Below are 27,310 nucleotides of genomic sequence, written 5' to 3'. Positions count from 1 at the left end.
GGTTTACAGTCCGCCACTTGTTACCCTTAGACCAACTTAGGTGAGAACGTAAGTGGAAGACTATGTACGCAAACGCATACGAAAACACATAGGTACACTCACCGATAGACATAGTCGATGGCTCTCTGGTGGAAGGTGGATCTGTCTATCTGGTGTGAAGCTCGGAGTCGTGAGTCAAGTCGAGCGACCGCTCCTCCGTCCGGCTGTGTCCCACCACCCTCTCGGGGGAGGGAGGCGGGAATGGAGACAGGTAAGCTCGTCACTCGTAGATATCCAAACCAGTAAGTTTTGGAATATTTACTTCGCTCCTCGCTTACCTGTCTCCTCACAACCTTAGCACCGAGTGGCACTGCCCGATGGTGGGAGGCCCGAGGGGTGGGACCTGTTACCCACCGGACCTCGCATCACCGCGCTACCAAATGCCGCTACGGCGTGTAAAGTGTCGGTCAAGTAGCAGGCGACGAACGTAGTTGGAGTTCTCCACGCTGCTGCTTTGAGTATGTCCTCTATCGGGATGCCGGCGAATAGGGCTGTAGAGGCCGCGACCCCTCTGACGTCGTGAGCCCTTGGTCGGGAGGTCCCCGATGTGAACGGGCGTATGATCTCTACTAGCCACCTGGATAGAGTGTCTTTGGAGGCCGCTGCGTAGGGTGGTCGTGGTATGATGAAGAGAGAAGTTGATTGTCTTAACTTTTCTGTCTTGCTCAGGTACCACTTCAGTGCCCTGACTGGACACCATCGTTTGTCCTCGGCTACTGACGACATGGTCTTAATTTCCGGGATGAAAATGTCTCCTGGCAAGAAGGTCAAGGTCTGGTTCTTTGCAATAAATGACGGGTCTGGAACCATCCTCACCCCGTGGCCCTCAAATCTGATGTGATTCTGCTTGGTGGATAGGGCGTGGAGGCAACTCCTCCTTCTTGCTGACGCAACTGCGACGAGGAAGAGTGTCTTTTTTGTGAGGGCAGCCAGGGAGGCGTTAGCCATTGGTTCGTATGGTGGTCCTGCCAGGGCATGTAACACTGCTGAGAGTCCCCAGGAGGGGGCCAGCCGTCTGATCTGTGGGCGACGATTCGCCATGCCTTTGATGAGTTGTGCAATGTACGGGTTATTGCTCAGTGTGGAGCCATCTGGGAAGCCCTGGTGGATGGCAGCGATGGCCGACCTGTAATTCCTGATAGTGGAGACTTGTTTCCCTTCTCCAAAGAGTGAGAGGAGGAAGTCGGCTATCTGTGTCACAGAGGCAGCAGGCAGCAGTATCTGTCTCGGTCGGCACCATTGGTCGAACTTCCGCAGACGGGAATCGTAAGTCGCTGCGGTCGTTCCCCTTCTAGCGTCTTCTGAAAAGCCTCTCTGTCGTAGGGAAGACCGGACAGCCTCCAGGCAACTAATTGTAACCCCTTGATGTCTGGGTGGGAGAGAGTTCCCTGTCTCTGGGACAATAGGTGGGGCTTGTCCGGTAGACTCACTGGGACGTCCATGAGGAGCTGAGGGATCTCGGCGAACCAGGGTCTGCGAGGCCAGAACGGGGCTATTAGTGTGAACCTGCCCTTGCAGTTCCGAATTTTTCTGAGGACTTGTCCGATCATACACAGCGGGGGGAAGATATACGCCTCCATGCGGTCCCAAGAGAGGGACATTGCGTCCGTGTGGTAGGCCAGGGGGTGGAATCGTCTGGAACAGAAGGTCTGGAGTTTGTTGTTCTTGTGTGTTGCGAACAGGTCTATCGTGGGCTTGCCGAAGATCGAGAAGATTCTGTCGCAAGTCTCCTGTTCCAGAGACCATTCGTTGGGGTCTATGTGCCCCCTGGATAAGGCGTCCGCCATCACGTTGAGCTTGCCCGCGATGTGGGAAGCCCGTAGGATCATGCCGGAGTCCTCGGCCGCTGTTATCACCTCCCACGCGAGTCGGCACAGTCTCTCTGAGTGGGTGCCCCCCTGCCGATTGATGTAGGCCACCACTGTCGTGTTGTCGGTGAAGATTGTGGTTATCGTTCCCTGTACGTGGTCGTTGAAAGCTTCCAGGGCTCTTTTGACCGCCATCATCTCTAGGATGTTGATGTGGAGAGATCTTTCTGTTTGGGACCACGTCCCCCATGCTGTGCGATTGCTCCAATGAGCTCCCCATCCGGACAGTGACGCGTCCGTCGTTATCGATGTCATTGGTAGCTGTATCGCAAAGGGTACCCCTGAACTCCAGTTGTTTGGGTCGAGCCACCATCGAAAGTGTTGGGTGACCTCCTCTGACCTGTAGATGAGCGTTGTTTTGTCTGGGTCTGTAGGGTCTGCGGACCTCAGGAGGTGCAGTTGCAGGGGTCGCATGTGTAGCCTGCACAGTCTCACTATATCGACGAGGCTGGCCATGAGTCCCAGGGCCCGGAGCCATGTCCCCATTGGTGACCCCCGGTGTGCCAAGATCTGTTGTGTGGTCGCCTTGACTGCCGCGACTCTTTCTTCTGAGGGTCGGGCTACCCCGGTGGTGAAGTCCAGTATGGCCCCGAGGAACTGGATCGTCTGGGAGGGCGATAGCCGTGATTTCTTCTGGTTCACGATCCAGCCCAGTTCTTGAAGGGTCTGGAGCGTTTTGTGGACGTTGTTGGTTGCTTCCGATAGGCTGTTCCCTACTACCAACCAGTCGTCTAGATATACGTAGAGGGTGACTCCTCTTTTTCTGAGGTAGGCGACTACTGCTCCCGCGACTCTCGTGAAGGTTCTGGGAGCCGTGGCTAGGCCGAATGGGAGCGCCCAGAACTGGTAATCTTGCTCTGCGTACCGGAACGCTAGGAATCGTCGGTGTTCTCTGTGTATCAATATGTGCAGGTAAGCTTCCCGTAAGTCTACGGTCGCCGCCCACATGCCCTTTCTGAGTAGGGGTAATATTAAGTTTAAGGTCTCCATACGGAAGTGTTTTGGTCGGATGTGTTTTGTGTTCAGGGGTTTTAGGTTTAGGATGGGACGCCAGGAGCCGTCCCGTTTTTTGGTCAGAAAGAAGGAGGACCGGAAGAGCGGTCCCGTCTCTTCCGGAACTCTTGTAATTGCCTGCTTGGCCAGCAGGGCCAGAATTTCCCCTTCTAGGGCTAAGCGTTTGACGGGGTCCGTGGGTGTGAGTGTCTGCCTTCCTCCGCCCCCGAAAGGTGGGCTGGAGGAGAATTCTATTTTGTACCCGTGTCTGACTGTGTCCAACACCCACTTGTCCCCGCCAATAAATACCCATTGCTGGGAGAAGTTTGATAGTATCCCCCCCACCGGCGGAATGGCCGCGGTGAGGTGGGCACCCCTAGGGCCGGGCGGCGAACGCTGGTCGGGTGGAGGAGCGGTCACTGTCCCGTCTGGTCGACGTCGAGCCTCTGCCTCCTCTGGGGGGCCAGGGGCGGGTCGGAGGGAAGGCTGCCCCCCGGCTTCTGCCTCTGAGAGCTCCTCTGCTCATAGATTTGGCGGGTGCTGCTCTCGTTCCTCTAGGTGCTCTGCTCTCCCTCGGGCGGAAGGGTCTGGTTCTCTGGGTAGGTGGGGGTCGGAATTCTGATTTGGCCAGAGTCTCCCTTCGGGCCACCTCTTCCTGCAGTTTCTTTTGGAAGCAGCCCGCGAAAAGGTCTTCCCCGAGGATTGGTAGTTCCAACATTCTGTCCTTAGCCTCCGTCGAAGGCCAATGGATGGCGGAGACGATGTTTTGTCTACGGGCCTTTACGGACCTGGTAGCGATCCTTGCAAATTGATCGTACGCGAGCCTGACGAGGGGGCCCAGCAGCAGGAGGAGCTGGCCCGCTTCGTCCCTGGATACTTGGCTGCTGTCCTCAGGTAGTTGTTGGTGGTGTCGCATGAGGACTTCGGCTGATAGCATTAGTACCGATGCGAACTTCATGCCCGAACGGGCTGCCATGTCCACCTCTACCAAGAGCTCTTCTAGCTTCCTCTGGTCCGGGGTCTTGAACACGTGTGTGGATGAGGCCCCTTGTTCGGCTTTTAGCCTCTCCTTGGCCTCCTGGGGGATGGTTGGAGATCTAAATAGATCCCTCCAGGCCTCGTCAGGTACCCTGACCGCTCTATCTGCCCTGGCCGGGAAGGCCGTCCACTTGGTCTTGTTGGCAATGGCCTCAAATCTGTCATAGCAGGTTGCGTCTACTGGTACGGTAGTTTTGGGCTTATATGACGCTTCGCCGGTCGCTGTCAATTTTGATACCCGGCCCGCCTTCTGCGGTTGCGTCTCGGGTTCCTCGAACCCCAGGTGTCGTCTGAATATGTCTGCCGCCCGTGTTATTAGCTCCTGTGGGAGGGCTCCTCCTGTCACGGGCGCCTCCTCCGGTTCGTAATTGTGGCCAAAGCTGTCCTCCATAGGATCGTAGTCGAGAGGATCTGGATCTATGGGCTCCCCTTCGTCCTCCAAGCCGGAAAGATTCACCGACGCTCTGCAATCCAGAGCGTCCGGGTCCGGGGCCGGTTGCGGGGTCATGGTCGGTACGGGGCTGGTAGGGCCCGGTGCCACGTCGGCTACCGTGGACGTCCTTTGCTCCAGCAGGGGCCGTAGCAGGCCGGTGAGTTTAGATAGCCAAGCTGGCTCCTCTTCCTGGTGCCGTCTCGGGGACCGGCGCCTCCTCTTGGATCTTCTGTATCCATCGTCGGAAGAGTCCGAGGACTCGTCGGAGATTGGAGAGTATCTCTTCCTCTCTCTCCGTCTTGGGGATTTTGTATGCGACCCCGATCTCTCCCTTCTGGGTCGGCGGGAGGACTCTCTCTCCCTGCTTTCTCGGGCCGGGATCTCCGTCGGAACCCGCCTCTCCGGCTCCCTGTCCGGCTCCCTGGAACGGGACCGGCTCCGTCTCCGCGTCCCCTCGGTTACTCTTTCTTTTGGACCCGAGCCTCCCACGGCCGGCAGGCCGCGCTCTGTGGGTTTGTTTAGCTGCGGCCCGGACTGAGACGGAGTCTCCAGTCCGGCCGAGCTGTGCCTCTGCTTCGGAGGTCTTTTCTTGGCAGGAGCCTTGCCTTTGCTCCTGCCCTTCCCTCTGGCCGTAACTGATCCGGACGTAGCCGGGGCCGTTAGGGGAATTCTTTCTCTTTCCTCTCTCTCTACCTCTTTCTCTCCTTCGGCCCTCTCCTGGCCACTCTCCTCCACCTCTCTCTCTACTAATCCCTCCTCCTCTCTATCTCCCGTTATTCCTGGAACCTCCGGCGCCCCGATTGCGCTCGGGATCGAGTCCAGCCTTCCCTGGAGCTTGCTACGTAAGCCCTCAAGCCACAGGTCGATGTCCTGCCACTGCGCTGGTGTAAACTTAATACACACCAGGCAGGGGTCTCGTCGGGTGCAGGATCTGCATTTCGGACAAAGGTCGTGTTCGTCCCAGGCTCTGCCTGGGCGAAACATAGAGCAGTTGATGCACTTCAATGGATTGCGTGACATGCTGAATCACTGGATTAAGGAAGATTACTTCTTAGTGATAAATGAACAACAATAGAAGCTTAACGTAAGAAGGGAGAACTAGGGAGGGAATTAGGCTTAGGTGGAGCGTAGCGTAACCTAGCAACGGTAAACAAGGTAACGCTACGGGGTGGCCTAACAAGAACATGCAAGCTGAAACGAAAATGAGAGAGCGAGAAATACATACAAAAAGAGTGAAAATATGAATCCCCAAAAGGGGGACGAGAGAAAACTAATTGGGGGGAAGAAAGCGAGTAAACAAGCTATGAAAACACACTAACAACAACACGCCTCAGCGTGGGGAGGAATAGGGCGGGAACCTAGGCAGTTTCGCGGAACTGCTAACCCCGCCGCAAACCAACCCGAGGAGGAAACGCACTACGAAAACAGTCCCCAAAACCCTCCCTTTTTGACAAAAAGGATACTTATCGGTCAGGAAAGGACTGTCAAACTTCTAAAGATCCGAAGCTAAAAAACTTCCGGCGATCGTCGAAGAAAACCAAGACAAATTTCCAAGGAAACTATCCACAAGAAAAATATGCGTGTAGGCACTTGGAATGGTAGAATGAAAAAGGAGGAGGGACCGGAAGGGGGGTCCGGTCATAGAGGGCGCACAGTGTTATTTATTTACCAGGACTTTATAGGCACGGTAGAATGAGGTGCTAAGGTTGTGAGGAGACAGGTAAGCGAGGAGCGAAGTAAATCTAGATATATACAGTACTTCTTCAATCTAATCATAGACATTTCTGTAGATTACCACTGTTTGGATGCTCATGAACAGACCTGTCAACCTGTTTGACCCAAACATAGGGAGAATAACGTTTTTCAGGGCCCAAAAACCGGGAGAATAAGGGGAAAATAGGGAGGTTGATAATTTTCAACTGAAATTATATAAATACTCCTAAATAAATAGTCTACAGTACCGCTCATGTATAACTGGACATGTGTACGCGCACAGGATTGTATAAAGACGTATAAACAAGTACAATCGCTTATAAAATCGTTGACAAACAAATTGCCGCGTAGACACCTCGTTTAATCCCTGTACGAGTTTATACGCAGGTTATGCTATTGTGCTCAATGAATAGGGATTAAAGTGGCCGAAAGAATAAGTGAGATGTTTGAAACAGCCGTTTCTTAAATCGTAGTTTAAGACGTGATATTCACCTAGCATCGAAGAGGACGCAGGTAAAGTGTGTGCCGGCATAGAACTTAACTGTTTTTTTGTCGTATACAAACTTGTAGCCTACATGCGAACTGCACACATTCGGTACGCCGCATATACAAACAAGTGACAACTTGTGTTTATTACACTTGTGCACCATGGCATATGCACAGTGCACGCCGTACTACTGTACTGACCAAGGCCAACGTACAATAATGACATTGGGCGAAGTCTGAGAACTGACAAAGCAGCCTGATATTGGTTGAGAGTCCCGCACAGCACTGTGTCAGTCGTAACGTGTTTGTAAACAATCAATCTATTTTTAGATTACACTTATTACGCGATAGGCATAGGACTAACTGTTGGCTATTTTCAGAAATTTCGCAAGTGATGAAACATTAAAAAACCGGGAGAATAGAATATGAAACCGGGAGGCCAGGAGATTCGGGTAAAAACCGGGAGTCTCCCAGTAAAACCAGGAGAGTTGACAGGTCTGCTCATGAAGCATGAATTTGGTTCTTCTGAACAATTTAAAGTCCAATAAATGAAGCTTTGTAAAGTCAAGTAGCAGATTATGTATATTTCACTAAAGTAACCATCTTTCGTTTTCATAATTACAGGATCTGGTGTAATACTGTAGCATTAAATTATGGTCATTCTAAAGCAAAATTAACCTTTCAGTCCTGTAGAATGTCTACTTGTTTAACAAGATCTTTCATGACACAAGAATGAATACCACACAGATAAGTCTGGGTTAACAACTATTGAATGAGAAAAAAGAAATCCATCTTTTTTTTTTGTTCCATCAGCACACTTTGAATGCCGACAAAAAAATAGTCCTTAGATATTTTTTTTTAAAATGATATTACTGAAGTAGGAAACATTCCACTGGTACAGTATGTACAAATTATTTCAACTGGTAGGCTAGGTCTATCCTACATGTAGTATGCATATATTCTGAGCCTAAGCTAACTGACAAGTTTAATATGTTAATTGGAAAAGTCTTGAAACGATCACTTCTTTCTGCAGAATGCAGAATTTATTCTTCTTGAAATATCTAATGAACATCTGTTGATTATATTCCTATTTTAGTCCTGTTCTGAACTGAAATTCTGGGGATTAGAGGAGGGGGGGGGGGAGAGATGGTTTAAAATAATGCCATATAGTACATCTTTAAATGATACAGCTTTTAAAATATACAGAGCATATAAATTAAACAAAGACCTCATGTACAAGGGCATCCCTGCATGCATTAAATTATTACATTCTCTGACACTATCGATGCAGAGAACATTTTACAGCTTTTGGGTATATAGGAGCACATGATGCATGTACTGTACATCGATGCAACCGTGAAACCGAAATTCTATGAAGCATATGGAGAGAATAAATCAGTTCACTTAAAATGTACTTCAAAACCTTTTATTTCTCTTTGGCAACATGCCTGACTGTACAGAGTGCATAGACACTGCAGCTACCTGATAACAATGCTACTTCAGTATGTGAGTATGTGCACACTGTTTATATGTATACAGTAGCCTATATATAGTGTATGGTTGAAGCCAAGAACTACAGGTACTGTACTGTGTTAAATTAAACTCAGTCCCTTATGTAGACGGGTCACAGCAAAGAGTGAGGTAAACAACATCCTTCTCATCAGGATACAGCGCAGGAAAGGGAACTACAAAACAAATTCCTTCTTCTATTTTTAATCACTTCCCTTTCACTTAGAACTGAGTGATCAAGGGTAACTTAATCTACATAAATAGTAATATTACTACATAATTCACATATTGCAATGGGGATTTTACTTTATACATGCATGCTCATTTTTCAGTTGTTTGTAAGGGCAGGGAAATTCAAATATCAGCATACATAATAACCTCTCTGGACCTATAGATGTTTTAAAAATCTTTCCCTAGATTTGTTCTTGAATGAGAAAAGGGGACGGAATGTAAAAGACTCAAAAAGAGGCTCAAATATGATGTCTGGCTCCTCCTTAGAACCTTGAAGCAGAACTTTTTATGAATTACCATTTGAAGCTTCTGTTCGTCCATGCCCTCAAGTACACATTAGAGTTGACTTGTATGTATTCATACAGTATTTTGCACTGAGTTAATGCCACAATCTTATGCTAGCTACCATTATAAGTGTCAAAGAAAAATAAAATACTACAAAAAATGTGAGAGACAATGTTTTGGTATTGCACTAAAAGATTTATAACTCTTTAGGAGTAGGAGCTAGAAGAAAAGTAAATTATAAAAAAAAATAATAAAAGATCAAGATTTTTTGTTTAAATTGGAGCAGTTTTCCAGTCATTCGTAAATATTAAATTACTTGGTCAAAGAGCAAAGAACTGAAAAAACCTGATTAAAAAATGGAACTTGAATGACACCATGCTGTACTGATTTGGCATATGAACTGAAAATTCTCAACATGAGTGGTTTGAATCAACTTAACTATATCATGAGAATCCTTCCTCTCAACGGTTTTAATGACTGACTGAAAGTAAAACTTGGCAAGCCAAAGAAATTGGAAATTTTTGTTTTCCGTCAATACAAAGGACTATTATGCAATTCCAAATCTACAATGCAATACTTGAAACAGCAGATGTTGAAGGGTCAACTCATAAAAACTACTGCACCTAGTGAATGCTACATCTATATAGTAACTCACTGCAACGATTAACAGCCCCCCCCCCCGTGGTGTATACAAGCCTGCCCCCACTCCCATTACACCACTTGGCTAAATTAGTCACATATCAAAACAGATCAATCTAACCACTTAATGTTTCTCAGTCATGAATATATTCATGGCTGCCTGATGAATATTCATTACTGAAGTAAATATCTCTATTGGATGTATTTATCAGAATCATGTAAAGTATCAATGAAACTCTGGAAATGTTACACACATGTTTGCTGTATGATCCGTGAGCAAATATTCTGCTACTCTGAAATAATACTAAAAGGACAAGGGAATTTTACTGGCCCAAAGCTGGTCTGCTATTCACCAGTGAATATAGTGTACATAATTGGTCTGTCATTTTGGGAAATCCACAGTTACCAAAAAGGGACGAAATAAAGGATACATATTAATAAGTACTTATATAGAATATCTAGAAAAGATTGACTGATGAGTGATGACATATAACATTATAAATCACATACTGTAATGAAGAGCAAAATGTTCTGATGATCCTAACACAGTTTATCTACCATAACTAACTGATGAAAGACCACTTGAATTATTGAGTACAGTAAATGATGTCAAAAGTTGGCGCATGTAGCACACACCAAAATGCTTCAATGGAGAACTTTCCGAGTAGCAGTTACGCAGATATTCCAAAATAAACACTGTTGAAGCTTTTCCAAAGAAATTGACAAACGTGAAGATTTCCGGCAAGTAAATGACTATATAATTTTTTTTTAAAACAGGTCTTTTAATAGTGAATGTTCTCTACCGGGCTTCAATGATGGTCTGCTAGTGGGTATGATTTTCCTTTACAGTAACTACTCGAATAATATTAACGAACCCTAACTACAGTTATACAGATAATGCGTCTCCAGCATCAAATTAAGTGCACAATTAATATATATACTTTATATTCAAGCTTATACAGCTGACTAACTTAAACCATTTCATTTCCAATGATTATACTTTCGGTTTCATTCTCTTGCTTCACAGATGCTTCTTTTGTATATTGAAACGATGAATGTTTTAAAATGGCTTTCCCACAGATATGCTTGATCAGCGTACTCTCCACTCTGGATACGATCGAAAGGTTTTCATAAAGTTTGTCGTTAATTAGTAACATTGGAACCAAATGAAAGCATGCTAAAACTTGCTAAAATTAATCCAAGAAAAAAAAGAAACTTTCCTTGAAGAAGCTGACCCACCAAATTTTCTGTAGATAATCGGGAGTGCTTATTAAATTACTGACGTGGGAAACATTTTAAAGATTCTTGTTTGACTTTGATCATGGCTGACCACGTTTTTTTTCCTTAACCATCTAGCATATTTCTGTGGTAACACTGTTGACCTTTGACACCTGAACTATATGTGCATTGGTCATTACTTAGACTTAGGTTTGGACTTCAAAATCTCTATCATGCATATTACCTAACAGACTGGTGGTATGAGTACCACACTGTGAGTACCCAAACTTGTAAGTAAGAAATTGCTACAAGTACCCATAGGAGTACCAGGCTCTAAAGAAGTAAGGATCTGAAGTACTGCACATTTGATCTATATACTAGATTTCTGGAAAAGCCAGGGAGTCCAAGTACAAATCCTGGGAAGGAGAGTACCAAACCCAGGCAACTAGCTACGTTAGGAGTACAAGGCTCTAAGGAAGAAGTTAAATCACACATTATCTACAGTATTCTAGATTTCTGACAAGCTTGGGAGTCTGAGTACAAATCCAGGGGGGGGGGGGGGAGAGTACTACCAAAAACGGCAACCAACTGCCCTGGAATACCAAGGCTAATTACAGATTCACTGCAACGAGAACAAAATTGCTTCAAACAATATTTCTACCTAATTTCTAACCGATGATATAAATTACTAAGAGTGTACTCATTTCAGTAGATACGTACAGTACGAAGGCTAAAGAGACACCTAGCTAATTACAGTACGCTATCTTGGACTTTTCCATCTGGGGACTTCATGCTCTGACATCTCCAAATTCAGAATCTGTGTCTTTGCATACCGTTGTAACAGAGACACTTGCACAAATTTGACAATCACAGATTATAGCACTTCCTCAGATCTGTTTCCTAATTAGTTGGCACTTTCTGCGTATTTTCTATGCATATGCTATAAATGCAGCTCAGGAAGATGGCATCTTGAGTCCACATCGATTCAATAATGGCAGGTGCTTTAATTAAAGTTAAAGTTGACAGTGATATCAGATAACAATAGGCAAGGGTAGTGTTCTTTTGTTACCCCTTTTCCTTTTTTTTTTATCATTCTTGGACAATTGGGTGCAAGTTAGCCAAACAAATCTTGAAATACATAAAATAATCTGCACTCTAGGAAGTTTTTCTTAATTTTTTTAATTTCAATTTTCTACCTGCTAGTAATTTTAACAGACTCATAAACCAAGAGTTCAAATCATTGTTGATATCAAGGCTTCCAGACAGTATTTTAGTACAATTAGTATTTCTAATGCTAAAATGTCAACAAAATCGACAAATCGACAAACGATAACTAAATTGAAGGTGTATATAAACAGAATATAGAATCTACTTTAAAATTCAAATCATTGGCATAGTGGCAATTTTAGATTTGGGTGATATTTGAAAGCAAAAAGATAGTCGAAGGAATTCCAAAAGGTACATAGCTGGAAAAGGAACAGGAGGCAGCAAGCAGGCAGTGACTCTTAATTGGGTCATGATACTTAAATTGGGTCAAGCTTGCTAGAATTGCTACTGTTTTTAGATCAGTGAATAGGCTGATTGGAGGCAATATACAAGAGAAGATACAGAGAATCAAATGGCAAAAGACCTTTTACTGTTGGAAAATAGGGCATATATTTTAGTACTACAATGTAAGAAGACATCCAGCAGTACAAAAGACAAACTATGTAAAAACAGATTAAAATATAATCAGAGAACATTTGTCTTCCAGACCTACCATCCTCTCTCCCCCACCCCCAAACCAGCCCCCACTACAAACTAAAAAAAAGAGGACAAACTTGTGTAGTGACCGAAATCAAATATGGTGGAAAGATACATACAATGGTTGTGAAGAAGGGGAATAAAATCCTAGCAACTGGCAATCAAAATTGAAGCAGAGAATTGAAGCAAAATTGTCAAAATAGGACAATATAACTATAATAGGACAATATAACAGGACAAATATAATATAATAATATAATATAATAATATAATATAATATACAATAATATAGCAATATATAATATATATTATATTATTATATAATATATAATAATACAATATATTATATAATATAATACATAATCATATATAATAATATATAACATAATAATAATAATATAATCATAATAATATAATATAATATAATATAATAAATATAATAGGAAAATATAGCAATATAAATAGGATTTATAACTCTCTTACTTCCTCCGGGCCTGTGTAACAGGTACCCATAACGAACTATGTCTTCTTCCATCATCTTGTGAGTTGGTCTACGTATCCAGTGAATGAAAATACATCAGCCATCGTTAATATCTGACGAAGAGAGGAGATAAAAGACCAACATGAGTGAGTGAGTATTAAACTCAAATACTATCATGATTCTTGCACAAGATATATTTATTTACTTTTAGTATATATATACAAAGCAGAAAGGGAAAAGAGTAACTTGTCGACATAAAACTTGGATTAAAAGCTGAATAGCTGAATATTTTTAATAAGCAGTATGGTACATTATGTTCAGACAGGACTCAAAATTTGGGCGTACTAACTTTCTAACGGCTAAATGCCAGTGTATTTGGTAATTTGCCAGTGGCAAGAAAAAAAATGCGCTTGCAATTCTCTGCAGGTAGACATTACAAACTTACAGGAACACACATGTGGTAAGTTGGTTAAAATATCATCGGTCAAAGAATTGGCATGATTTACGTACCTTACATATGCACTGTTTTACAGTTTTACCTGTACAGTAAAACTGATGTGTGTTGCAGTTCAGGATAACTCTAGTGAGAACTTGATTTTAGCCAGTAGAAGTTTTTAAGCTCTGGCATTTTCTTAGCAAGTGGATAAAACTGTGAAATCCTTGGCCTGTTCATAGGCATAGGGGATCAGGGCCAGCTAATCGAGGCTGTTTCAGTGAGCTATGAAACTGGCGATATGCGGACTGACTATTTGTCAAACATCATTATGTTAACAACATCCAACAGGAACGGTGCGTCTGGGGAATACCTTATGAAATTCATTGACTATCCTTTAAGGGTACTCCGCACAAGTTAATACAGTTTGTGAGACCCATTGCACCTACAAACCCTCCTCCCCACCCACCACCGCCTCACCTGCCCTGCACCCAAGCCATTTAATCTACACCAAGCCTCTTACGCTCAATGTAAAGGTGCACAAGCATTGGGGAAGTTGACAAAGGGCCGTATGTTCAAAGAATTTAAATACTGATTATGTTCCTCTTCTTAGTCCATGCCCTGAGGTAAATCCTTAACCAATTTTTGCATAATTAATAATTATGGGATAAGTCATAGGAAGTCACCTGTATCCAATTATACTCTAGTTCTTGGTAACAGACACATTTATTAGCATACCTCCTGTCCTTTGTTTTTATACAAACACTAAATCGAATACATGTCCATCCACCAGCCACATATATTGCTAGATATATCTTAAGTTTAACAACAAGAAATGAAGGTTAAAAGTTTTTTCACTGTTCTGGATTTTCCAACTCACTGCAACTTCAATTATATATACCTTTGTCAAATTCACATAAACACAGCAGGTGCGGAGATATGGAGTAGGAGTGACTTCAATCTGCAACATGCAGTATCACACTACACTAACTCTGTATACAACTTCAAAGATCGAAAAATGTCACCCCTCCCATTAGACCCCTCCCCCAGGACAGCGATCAGTATACCCGGCACTCAGGAAATCCTGAGCACATCCCTGTATACATACATATATATATATATATATATATATGTATATATATATATATATATATATATATATATATATATAAATATATTGTATATACTGTATACTTTCCTAAAGAAATACACGGTATGTTTGCTAGTAATAGATATGGTAGGAACTGTTCGTGCAGGGTTTTTCCAAAAAGTTCTTCTCACCCAGATTGGTTTTATAACAATGTCTTTTCACAACCTCATGACAGCTCCTCATAAATTGGATTTTCATCAAGCGGAACTTGACACCCCCTTAAGACAAATTATTTCTTGAGCATTAATTAAACCCAGGAAAACAACTTATACTGTACAAGGGGTACACAAAGCTACGACCAAAAAGTTACAACTTCCTTATAAGAAGCAGGAAATTATTAAAGCAAGAAAATTAATGCGACTCATTGTCGAGAGGAAACGTGAATATGACTAGCTTATATCGTTCACCGTGAATGTCTACAGTATGTTGGAGCGGTGCTTGCCGAAACAGACGGTCATTTTCCCTATCACATACGTTTCGGAACTTTCCGTGCATCAAAACTTCAAAAAGATTGTAAAAAACAAGAAAAAAGATGAGCAACATAATGGTTAACAAGAACAAAAAAATTAGGCAACCGGGTTACATGTCTCTTGAAAATTGGAACAAATATTGATTTGAAACATTTCAATGTCGTATACTAACTGTACTCTCCGAAATTCTGGAAAAATCCACTCTGTGAGAGATGTTCTGCTCTGATACTGTAGTTCTCCCTTACATATAACATACATTCAAAAGACCCGATTCTGTTCTTCGCAACTGCTCGACGCATCCGATCTTGTTTGCTGAATTTGATCCCATTATTTTCCGAGAAATTACGTGTGAGAATGTCCCGCACGTTCTCCTCATTGAATTGTTGGCCTGCAATTTGCCTGAATGGTTAAATTGCCTTGTTATCTTGCTCTACTTTTCTTTGAAAATTCTTTTGTAAGTGATCTCATCATTCCCTCGCAATGCTTACTAGACAATGAAAAGTATGACAATTATTTTTCATCATGAAGTCCAAAAGTATCTAGACGATGACAAACATTTACAAACATGTCATACTTCAAAGCATGACAACGTTTGAGCATATAATCGAAATATATCAAACTTGAAGGCATGAGCAGCTTTTTATAAGGTAAAATTTTGTACAGACTGTAGGGGAAAGAAGGGACAACTGAACCCAATTTAGTTCAGATTTTTATTTACAAATTGGCAAGATTCATTTTGATGGAGGTACAGTGTATATTAAACAAGAAAATATGTATCGACATGCTTTGGTCCTGTAAGTCATACCAATGGCCTCTTGAATTTAAAATCATCTCCTGATGCTAACAGAGAATAATTTAGTATTCAAATTTTGTGCAGCAGTTTTCAAAGCTCTGAATTTGTCTCTCATTAAACACTATGTGTGCACAAACACATGCCACACATCTTTACACTTCTATAGCACCTTGACCGATTTTGAAGATCGTTTTGCGATGCTATACCAAATATAAGTCATTGAACTTGCTTGATTCTACCTTTGAAGAAAAGGTACAATATATTGAAATAAAATTAACATAATCTGTTACATAGTCCAGCAATGCCATAACGTGGCAAATCTATGATCACTCCAGGAATAACTCAAATATGGATAAATTATCAAATTTCTGTTTATGCAAATGAAACAGAGTTAACCAAAATAAAGTTTTACATAATTTGTACGTAAATTTACCGTCACCAAAAGTTTTATACTTAAAAGAAGACCAAACAATCAACGGCTCATTGCAAAACATTCAACTTTCCAACAGTTCCCTTATACTGGTTATAACCAGAGTACTTTATAATGGATTCAACCTTGGTTAGTTCATCAACCATAGGATGTTAATTAAATAAGAGAGCGTTTCTCATCCGTCAAAAGTATTATTTCAGACTTAATTAAAACCAATCCTCCCTTCAGGAATCCTCCAGGAGACTCCGCCGGCATGGAGTCATCAATGAAAACATTCTATTTAACAATTCGTTGCATAAACTCGAGAGTATGTCTAATTAGTTCCACCATTAGCGAAGCAGACAATTGGATTCATACAAAACCTACATATCTCATGAAGGCACTTAAGGAGACAAAAAACAAGAAAAAAATAACAAATAAAACATTAATCCCCACACAGACAGAAAGAGGAAGCTTAACTGAATACATGGGAGAACTAAGTAAAACACAGCCTGAGTCTGGACTGTGGGTGGTTGCACAGATGTCTGTTCAAGCTTTTACAAGGCACTAATGAACCAAAAAGGTTCTATGTATTTATATGTATAATGTTCATAACATATTAACCAATTAAAAATTCATCTGCCAGAGAATATTTTCGGGCAAGATCTGCAGTTCAGTCAGTGGACTTCACTCAGATATGGTGGTGACGGGGGGGGGGGGGGCCTGAGGAGTACCTCTGTTTACCTAACATATATTCTCTCTTACTTTCATGCACCACTAGATCAATTTACTTGAGTGATTCATGCATGCCCTTAGTAACCAGACTACTTGAAAAGATTGTTGTTCCACAATTTAAATCATAGACTAAATTAATTCCATGGGCTAAGACTTTTTCATTTGCTTTGAAAAGACAGTGCAAAGCAATTACAGTATTAACTTTAATAAACACAGTGAACTGAGAAAGTTATTATTATGACATGTAACATTATTATGACAATTGACAAGCTACTTCTGAAGCAAATCACTGCTGTAAATGTTTCCAGTTGTCAAAAAACTTGTAGCTTTGTAAAACCAGATCAAGTCTTCACTGTAGTTCAAAAGACGCGAAGCCCAATCTTTTCACACCACTGTCTGTCCCTCCCTCAATTCCTTCCTCCCTCCCATCTGTTCCTCCCTCCCAACTGAAATTCCCTCCCTCCCTCCCATCCCTCCCTCCCATCTGTACTTCCCTCCGTCCCTCCCATCTATCCCTCCTCCCTCTGGACATCACACCTGCAACCAAAATCAATTCTGACCTAGCCATATAAATCTCATCTCAAATTGCAGATTTCAGACAGACAGCCATCTCACTATAGTACTGAAACACTAACTTTTGCGGTTTTGTTCAAAGAATGTAACAGTAGTTGGATGAACAGTAATTACCCCATTACCCCAAAACCTAAAGAAGTTCAAGATATTTAGCAGTATCAATTCAAGCTCTCATTTTCTACAAAACGTAGAAACCATATGTATCTTTAATACTCAACTGATGTTGTAAATCATTTTAATGAAAACACCGCCTGTGTGTTGCCCATACACAAGCATATGAGGCAGGGGAAAATTTTTCACTACCCAATCCCTCCCATACCCATCCCCTCCCCTACCCACCCATCCAGCCCACCAAATTCAGACAGTTGGGCAAGAGTGCAGTTCTTGTGTGGAGACAGGTAAGTGAAGAGTGAAGTTAATTATGTAAATGACAACAAGGGCTTTGAATATTCATAAATGATATTCATAAAATACATCACATAGTCACACCTGCTTATTATGGAACCCTGCTGCACGTTCACGAAATTTAAGTGCAATGCTTTTTTTGGCATTACTTTATAGTCCTGTAAACCTGAGTAGTCTGACCAATAATCTATCTTCCAATTTAACAAGCCGCACCCCGTCACCCCGTCACGAGAAAATCCTCCCTCCCTAATTAACCATCGTTTGTCTTACAGACTGGTGTTCACTTTCACGTGTTTGCAAAACAGTGTAAAACTACACTTATAAAGCACCAAACAAAACCTGTATGGAAGAAAAATTAAGATGCCCTTTGTCTCAACATTTGATACATTCGAGTGATTACGATTGAACCGTTGCTAGGGAGTCCTTGAGGAAAACACGGGACGGAATTCACGTCATAACTGTCACAACGGGCTAATCATGCCACCGGGTCTGAGTGCCATGTAGTAATAGAAGACGAAACATGTTCTTCTTCAAGTGGCAATATGACATCTCAGGTTTCTCTCAATGTCTGCCCTTAGGAGAAACTTTGTCTTTCTACTTTTTTTTTACTCTTGCTCACGAATGAGCTAACCGAAGCCATTGCAATTTATATCCAGACACTCTGACAAATGACACATAACAGTAAACTTTCCTGTGAAGGCATGGAAATTTAGTTCTAGGATATTAAGAGAGAAACAAAAACACGAAGAAAAACAAGACAAAACAAACTTTGCCTACAGTTCATTTTGCAGTTATGAGTTCTACTGAACTATCTTTGTGATTATGACTCAAAGCTATATAATTACCACAAACATCTATGTATTGAAAGAAAAGAGGAAATGTTATTTCCTCTGAGAAATGAAACTACTGTTTGTTTACTCAGGAGGCAAAAAATATTGAACAAGTAGAATCTAGTCCAGATCATTTAAGGTTCTCCAAGAGAGAAAAGTGCAACCGGCCACACGACGACGTACTATTTGAAGAACTAATTCACGACTCACTCCAGTGAGTTGCTCCACTTAAGACATGCACTTTACAACCCACTTTAAAGTACTATTGCAAAAAGAATGCCACATATGTAATGTATTGCAAAAGTTAAGAATGTAATTGTTCCAAAAGCCTGTACATAGCAAAGGGATGGGGGGGAGTGGGGCAGTTGATGGATTTTGGGATTGTTGATGCCAACTCCCCACGTATGGTGGGGGAGGTCTTGGAGCCTCCACCTCCCCTCTAGCCTCATAAACCCAAAACGTTGTGTTATAGTAGTAACAACTTTGAATTTCTACATGAGGTTCAAATAGGAAGGTCACAGCCCCCCACATCCCACACCCTGCGCCCGCAATTCCCTCAGTACATAGTCGCAAAACCTATGACTTGTAATTTCTCAGTGAAAGGACGGATGCCCCATAATGGAGTGACCTAGGAAATTACTGATGACCCAAAACAAGGTATGGGATGCATTGCTGTAAGAGACCAATGCAGCCTAACCTTAGAAAGAAGGACAGTGAGAAGTCAGGAGATACCTGTATTGTGAGGGTATGGGTGTATTGCACATAAGAGACCAATGTAGCCTACCCTTAGAAAGGACAGTGAGAAGGAGATACCTGTCTTGTCACGAGAAATGTCAAACGTGAAATAAAAACCTTTTAATTTATCCTTGTATTTAAAGATTGGTTAAAACTAAGCAAGCTTAATGAGAGAATTTGCACTGTATGTATGACACTTGCTCTCAACGGCATCAGATACATACACGACTGGGTCAAGTTTTGACAAGCAGGAACTGGTGATTCATTTGAGGCTGTGACTTTCAAAACTTCCTGAATGACTGCACGACACAGTGACCGATATCTGTACTGTTGTTTGAAGTGTACAGTGTGTATCTATACTGCAGTCTTACAGTAACTTACTAACATTGCTGATTATAAAATACAGTACTGTAGTATGCAGACAGAAAGATTTCCATTGTTTACCCCATTATACAAGATTACACCACAGATTAACTAGCAGTGAACTGTATAAAGAAAATGTAAAATTTTACAACAAACACAAACTTGATTTTTCATTCACTATTAATATTTGAGTTGCAATGTTGTGTAACAACGAACAGACACGGACAAAGTGTGCATAATCAGATGATTTTTCAGTAATATCCATTACACTCTAAAACTTCCTCTATTCCCCTTCACCACTTGCCTACACCCCTCCCCCACCTCCCCACCCCTTAGCAAGCATTTAGTAATATACAACTTGGGCTAGCCATCAAAATTTATATCATATGTAGATACTGAGCAAATGCCAACACTTTCAACATTTAAAAGATGCACTGAATTAGCCCTGAAGTCTGTTTATAGACAGGACTCTCCAAGCCAGTCAGACACATTATGAAGAGGCCTTTGTGCTCCATTTATTACGTTTAAGAAAATTTATATCCCGCAGAACAGCAAAAACTCTGCATCCTTGCCAATGGGCCACTCTTCTTGTCTGTGAAAGTTAAAGCAGTATAATTGTTGCAGTTTGGTTGTAGATGTTTGGGTAATTTTTACAAGAAAAGACAACTGAGTATTAATAACAAATATATCCCAAGTGGAGTTATAGCATAGGATGTGTACGGTACGTGTATAATAAGTAGGTTTCCCAATGAAATGAAAGTTACTCGCTGAATATAAATAAAATAATAACATTGAATTCTAAACAGGATTTTGCCACCAACGCACTTTCCTGGTTGTAGTATTTAAATTGCTTTGTTAATGAACTCTCTTTTTTGGCTTTCTGATATCAATTCATATGCAAATGGAATGGGAATAGGACAGTAAGAAAGGAATTCTTATCAATATAAACATGACATTTGAACATGTTCAGTAAAATGACCTGTTTTATGCCAAAAAGGTAAATGCCACCCACGTTTTCCCATGTAGTATTAATTCACAAGCAGTGCACACACTTTCCATATGTACTGTAGTACTGTACATATTAATTCAGATGCAAACACAAAAAAAAGCCAAATTTTGTCCCTAAAGTCTCTGTAGAATTGCACTGTATGCACCAACATCGCATCAAATTTTGTGACATACATATTTAAAAGAATTTTCTTGGTAATATTGCATTGAAAGATTGTTTTCTGAAATTTATGAAATTTCATACTTTGTTTCAAGGGTAAACTTAATCGGAGAATTATACTGTTGTAGGTCATCTGTCTATTGGTAATAATGTACCATAGTGTAGTTTGCACACAACGGTCATCTTCTAAAGAATATTAATGCTAACATTTGGCAAATCGGATGTCACTGCGGTGGTCAAAATTATCGAAATCCATTGTCTATTTTAAGGTTCTAATATTCTTTGAAATGTAACTTTCATCAAACGCTTATCAAAAATGTTAAAAAGGGTGAAGGCAGCATGAACTTGATTCAAAGTTGCCCTTCAAAGATTTTCCATAATTGTATTAATGTACATCTTCTTTTTTTCACAAAAAAAAGTAAGAAATAAATAAATGATAAAAACAACTAATGAAAATTTCACCAACGATACGGTATCAAGCATTTCTATGGACAATTAAATAAAGGTACACAATAATGTATGGTACTTTGGATATTTTGCTTTAAATACAACAAATCTAATCAATTTTGATATTTATGTCATACTATGAAAGCAAAGAGATAGCTGGATCAAAATGTAAATTTGACCGACGCAGTATTTTACAGTACAGGTACAGCAAATCTACTACACAAAATACAGAGCTGAATTCAAAACTTTTTAGGCGAACCTGGAAAAAAAAATATATAAAATCTAATCACACCTGTAAGGCATAATTAATGCGGAGTTGCACATACCGGCTAACAGTGCCGACAGCTACAGAATGTACAGTAACCGAATCCTATAATTCACACTTAAGACTCTGTCATTTTATTTCTAAACCTTCAAAGGACCAAAATCACTACACTTCAACTCTAATCACTCTGCTTTTTAGAATCAAGAGGAAATATTTTTGCATAAATTAGGAGACAGAGAGAGAGAGAGAGAGAAAGAATGAGTCTCTCGTACACAGTCCAGTGAGCAGCCATCGATGTTCACAGATAGCATCTCACATTACCTTGTAATGATAGCAGATACTTTATAGCACTTCAGTGTTGACGTCACTTCATAAAACTGGCACAGTTTGTAATAAAGGTCAGAGGATGTAGATACATATATCAGTCACTGGTAATAAAGAAATGACGTTCAAAACACAGGGAAATATATCGTTCGGAGTCGACGGAAATCTGGAGTGAAAAATGCACTTTACTGAAAAATTGGAGCACTTTTCTTTTTTTGTCAGACTCTGTAGAGTGTCAGTACACTGAAATATAACTGACTCAATGTGACTATATTCCATATTGTTCATGCATTTGTATTCATAAACAGAATAAATATTATATCATTCTTTGTTTTTTTTTGTTCAGAACTTTACTATGGTAATATAGGGTATTGTAATTCACCCTCACCTACTGTACCTTCCTCTCAGATTGGTCACACATGGACAAATACAGGAGACGAACTGGATTAATCCAGATTTTTTGCATTTTCTCCCAAATTTGCCAAACCTTCTGTACTACATAAAGTATTATAATGTAAGTTATTATTTAAGAAAATCTAACTGGAGATATTCAGCAAATTTACATCAAAATTTTAAAATCATAAGATATGCTGACAGATCTATACAACTAGTGAGCCTGTCTTTCACATGTCTCCCAAGTAAATTCCTGTGTCTTGTGGTTCTAAACAAACCCCAGAAGATGAATGACTTCAAATAAACATTTCATAACTACTGTGAGTGTTCCTGTATCAGTTTACATTCCAAACCAGTGACAGGGACCTTCATCACTTCACATGAATCATGCACCAATGTTTTGAAACATACTGAAAGCTGTCCAGTTAACAATGTTCACACGAACAATGGCAGTATATAATTTAATTATACAGAGGATGGTTCCTTTCGCTGACAAAAGGGTACATTAATTACATTCCACACAAGTGGACAAAGAAATAATTTATCCAACTGATTAGATTTGCTGTTTCGGGTAACTAATTCACACACCACTTTAACTCTACTCTCCCCCCCCCCCTAATTCTCCTTTCCACACGTCAGCATTCAGACAAATCACACAAGCACTTATGAAAAAGTTACAATGTAACTTATTAAGAAAGCTGGGCATGAATGTGATTAATACAACATTACAAAGATATTGATGCCAATTATATCTAGACTAACATACTGTACATGTGGTAGGTTATCAGGGCCTAACCATTAAGCTTGAATAATGTAAACAATCATGCGTACAATATAAAGACAGTTGTTGTACCAACTGAACATACATGTACTAAGTTTTAAATCTCATATAAGACAGATCAATCTTTTGCCCCAGACTGATTTATGTATTTACTGAGTAGGAGTGAGGATGGATGTGTGTGAGGGAGGGAGGGGGAAACAAATTATACTGTACAACCTTGACATCAACCGGTTATCAATACTGCGAATGGTATTTATAATTACGAGCATCAACTAAATTACTAAATTCAAGACTGTCAAAACACTAAAAAATTCTCAATCAGGTCCTAGCTAAATACTGTAACTTTTATAAGACCAGCACAAGATACTTGTGAACAATATTACTACAAATAGGAATTAAACAGACATTTTTGGCTACAATTTTCAGAATTCTAACTAGTGAGCTCAGAATTGCTATGATTTGACTTCTTGGGGCACAGAAGTATAACACAACTTTTACATGTATACATACAGTATATATAGAGCACAAGGATGCATGAATCCCTACAAACCCCTTATCAATAATATTTATGTTACCCTTCCTAATGTATACAGTGATCTAGATGTTAGCTTACCACTAATGTATTATCAGTCTATGAAATTGAAAGCCGCCAAACGAAATGTTTGCAACAATGCCATTTACAGTACCTGGCATACTTGCGATCTCAGCAGACATAAACACGTGGAAACAGTCTCATAAAGAACCCTTTGTCTATAAAAGGATCACAGTCTCAGTTATGTTTAATTTATAACCTGAACATGTCCAACACATAGCTAATGATGAACATGGTACAGCAGAATCCCTGCAATCACATACATAACAGATCTTCAAATGGAGGTGTACTAAGGTCTACCATGAACATGAAATCAAGAAAGTTTGTCATTCAGAAACGATCATAAACACTATATAACTGTTGGTAAACTTTCGATGTGACTGGGATTCATGTGAGTCTTAAAGGAATAAATGTCAAAGGTTTATATGAACCAACTACAAATATGGCATGAAAGCAGCGGTTTCTAAAATTACTGTAGCGCATTTAAAAGCATATCTATACATGTTGACAATAAGTTAAATCAGTACTTTGACCAAACACACAATATCTGACTTAAAAGTTAAATGTGATTGGCCTTCAGCCTGCATGTTTTACATACATTTATATTATAATGTAAACTATGTTTGGGCCTATATATCAAGCTTCAGTTTTCATAAACTCTGTAGGCCCAAGGTAATAGTACTAAGATAAAAAAAAAATTAAAACATTCTTGGATTAATGGAACGGTTTGCTTGTGGCATTTGTGTACTGTCCTATGAGGTTTCAACATATCTGAAGGCAAACATTGGCTGAACATAATTAGCCTACATAGTTTTTGTCACTATGCCTAGGCCTTGTTAGGTGAAGAAAGACACAAAAGTTTACTCTGAATTAAAATGCTACCAGTTCTACTAGCTAACCCACTCTGAGGCACTCTATTCCATACTACCAATAGCCTAAAGTTCTTTCTGCACTCCTTAAATTCAAGTTATAGCCCTGTATAATGTGACTGCACTAGTTACAGTATACCTGCCTAGGTCTAACATTATCTGCAATTAGCTGCAGCCTACCAAGTATGGTAGTATCATGTAACATTTACACAGGTTTAAGTATCCTGGGGACGGGCCTACACTGCAGTACTCAATAGTGCTTACAACATATTTATATAGATGGGAATATGACTAATTTATTTGTTTATGTGTAGCCCTAGTGTTAGTTTTGCTAAGGTTGCTAACTTCACTTTTACAAACGTCCTATTGTATACGTCCGAACAAACTCACCAGAATTAATGGTACAAAATACTCATCGCTTTAAGCTCCCAGTTCACAAAATAATCCCCGATGGCGAATACAAATGAAACATATGAAATACTGAATGAGGCACTCTGCCAGCTCTAGTCTTAGTCCCAGTCCCGTTCGGAGGTCCTACAGTATGTACAATATCTCACTGATTACGTCCCAGGTAGTTCTATTCTGCATACCAGTCCCGTACTTCTTGACAGCAGTGTAACGTGAACGTGTAGTATTGGTACAAGTACGTGTTTGTGTACGCTGCTATACAATCAGCGCTGACAAATGCACATCAGACAACGGAAGTGAAACACTTCCAGCTGATCAGACTAATATTGAAAGTGGAGGCGGTCGACTATTTTTGTTCTGAGCTCTCACAGAAATAGAAACTCCCTCTGTTGTTTTCTGTAGATGATTGCGGGTAAAATGCAAGAATGAAAAATTTATATTTTGATATACTGATAAAAGGATATTTCCAGGTGAAAATTTATTTTGTCTGATGAAAGAGTATGAAAGTTTAATCATCCTGGTGAAATGTGCATTCAATTCCTATGCATCTTTTCCGAGATAACAATATTTCAAGTTGACATGGTTTATACCAAAGTGGGCCAACTTGAAGCAAACAGGAGTGGTGTTATAGATGCACACTGACATATTTGTTTTATAGGCCTACAAATATACATACAATTTTCTTCTAAAAAATTGGGATGCATTTATAGTCAAATTTTCTCTTGTCTATCCCTTTAAATATTAACATGAAGCACTTGAAGAACACTGAAAGTAAAATATGTCCGAAGGGCTTAATGACATTTTGTTTTAAAAGTCTACCAAATACATTGAAACTCAGAAAGTTTTGCCTTAAGTGGGTTTTCAACTAAAACATTTCGCTTCAACTTATGAGTTACTTTCTCTTTCAGTTATGCCAAGTAAATTATCCCTCCGCGGTATATACCCGCTTAGCTATATATAACTGTTTTCCCTGAAGCACAAGAAAGTCTAACAAATTTATGTAATCGAGGTAAGTAACCCTATTTTAAGAAACATGGGATTGAGATGAGACAAGAGATGCCTGTCAAAAAACCTGACACATTACCAGGTTGTATTTGCCAGCATAGTAAAATGCTACACGCCACTCATCGTACAAGCAAACCATTCCAGTTTATTTACACTAATTCCAGAATATATATATATATATATAAACTTGCCCGAATTGCTATAGTGATCAACGTTCGGCCTGTTAACTAACGAACATTCGGAAGCTTGGGGCATTTCAAGAAAACTGCCATTCCGTCAAAAAAGTCGCAAAGATAACACCAACGACGTGTTTGTGTTTGTTTGTATGTTCACTGGGGGGGGGGGGGGGCGGTTTGTATTTATTCATATTTCTATTTTTTCCCTTACCAATCTTGCACAATTTGACTCAATCGCGATTGTGCGAATTATCATTGCATCAAAAGTGGCCAACCCTTCAACCGAAAAAGCTATAGTAAGCGGGGCGCGTAATATCTCAATATGTGTTTTGCACAAGTTGTGGTTATATCCAGACGAGACTCGAACACATGCATTAAGCCGACAGTGATCCACATAACGGGAAGTAACTGTGCCGCCCTCCGTGACTAGCACATTAATTTAATATTCAATAATTCAGTTCAGTCAAGTAGGCCTATAAATTCAAATTTACTTTTCATACTTATCGAACATACAATAACATACTAAAGCACTGAAAAGTTACATAAAAGGCATGAAGGGCACTACATATAGATACTGTAAACAAGGCTAGTAATAATCATAACGAAAACGATACAAGAACAAAAGAGCTTCAATTACTACACGAAAGATTGTTACAGTAATTAGAGATAAGAAAGAGAAAGGACAGATGGAAACGTGAAACTACAGTGGACAAGAAAAGAAAAGACAAACATGAGAAGAAAGGGATAGATAGACAGATACATAGATTGACTGATGGATGGATGGATGGATAGATAAAGATGAGCGAAAATTGCAGGAAAAAGAAATAACGGATAAACATGAAATGGCTAGGAAGGAGATTATCAGATATATTTGCCCACAATTTCATCCTTGAGTTTCCTTTTACAAGAGTTAAGTGAATTCATGAACTTGATATCAACTCCATTTATGAAATTAGGCATATAGGACTGTACTAGATTTCTGAGACTTAATATGCTTAAAAATTTCATTTTCGGTACCAGGTAAAAGAAAAAGGTTGGGTATATATTTGACCCAACATTGGGTAGGCCTACGTACGTATCCAACCATTTTGGGTACATATCAATTCCTTTCTTTCTAAAATGCACACTAAACATTCTTCAAAATAGCCCTCTTACTGACCAACGCGTATGACTCATCACCTTGACCGAAAATCCTGTGGCTCTGTGCGGACAAGTTGTTTGGACTATTCCATTCATCAGGGGGTTCTTAAACGGTGTTTCTATAATTATAGGATTGCATTAGATAAATTAATTGGTACTTACTTGCTTCA

The 27,310-nt window shown here is 40.5% G+C and overlaps 2 protein-coding genes across 2 annotated transcripts in view; both read right to left on the bottom strand.

The window, feature by feature from the left end:
• LOC139964293 (uncharacterized) overlaps window positions 1-25,086 on the bottom strand; it is a 103,916-nt gene extending 78,830 nt beyond the window's left edge. Inside the window, exons 1-2 of the mRNA XM_071965782.1 lie at window positions 24,802-25,086; window positions 12,679-12,789 (exon numbers count right to left, since the gene is read on the bottom strand). Of these exons, the coding sequence (XP_071821883.1) occupies window positions 12,679-12,733 (55 nt within the window). The 5' untranslated portion in view covers window positions 12,734-12,789; window positions 24,802-25,086. The remainder of the gene's footprint in view (window positions 1-12,678; window positions 12,790-24,801) is intronic.
• On the bottom strand, window positions 3,128-10,993 carry LOC139964295 (uncharacterized). Its single transcript, XM_071965786.1, has 2 exons — window positions 5,835-10,993; window positions 3,128-5,392 (listed from the first exon to the last, which is right to left on the bottom strand). Exon 2 carries the CDS (start codon window positions 5,389-5,391, stop codon window positions 3,277-3,279), a length of 2,115 nt encoding a protein of 704 aa, XP_071821887.1. The 5' UTR covers window position 5,392; window positions 5,835-10,993; the 3' UTR covers window positions 3,128-3,276.
• Window positions 25,087-27,310: the final 2,224 nt, after the last annotated feature.

This window comes from Apostichopus japonicus, chromosome 22, assembly GCF_037975245.1.
Source record: "Apostichopus japonicus isolate 1M-3 chromosome 22, ASM3797524v1, whole genome shotgun sequence".
NCBI classification, from domain to species: Eukaryota; Metazoa; Echinodermata; class Holothuroidea; order Aspidochirotida; family Stichopodidae; genus Apostichopus; species Apostichopus japonicus.
This window is presented reverse-complemented; position numbering and strand designations above follow the sequence as displayed.

Bases quoted from the DNA above. Each gene is read 5' to 3' on its own strand.
- LOC139964295 (XM_071965786.1), bottom strand. From the start codon at position 5,391: ATGTCACGCAATCCATTGAAGTGCATCAACTGCTCTATGTTTCGCCCA.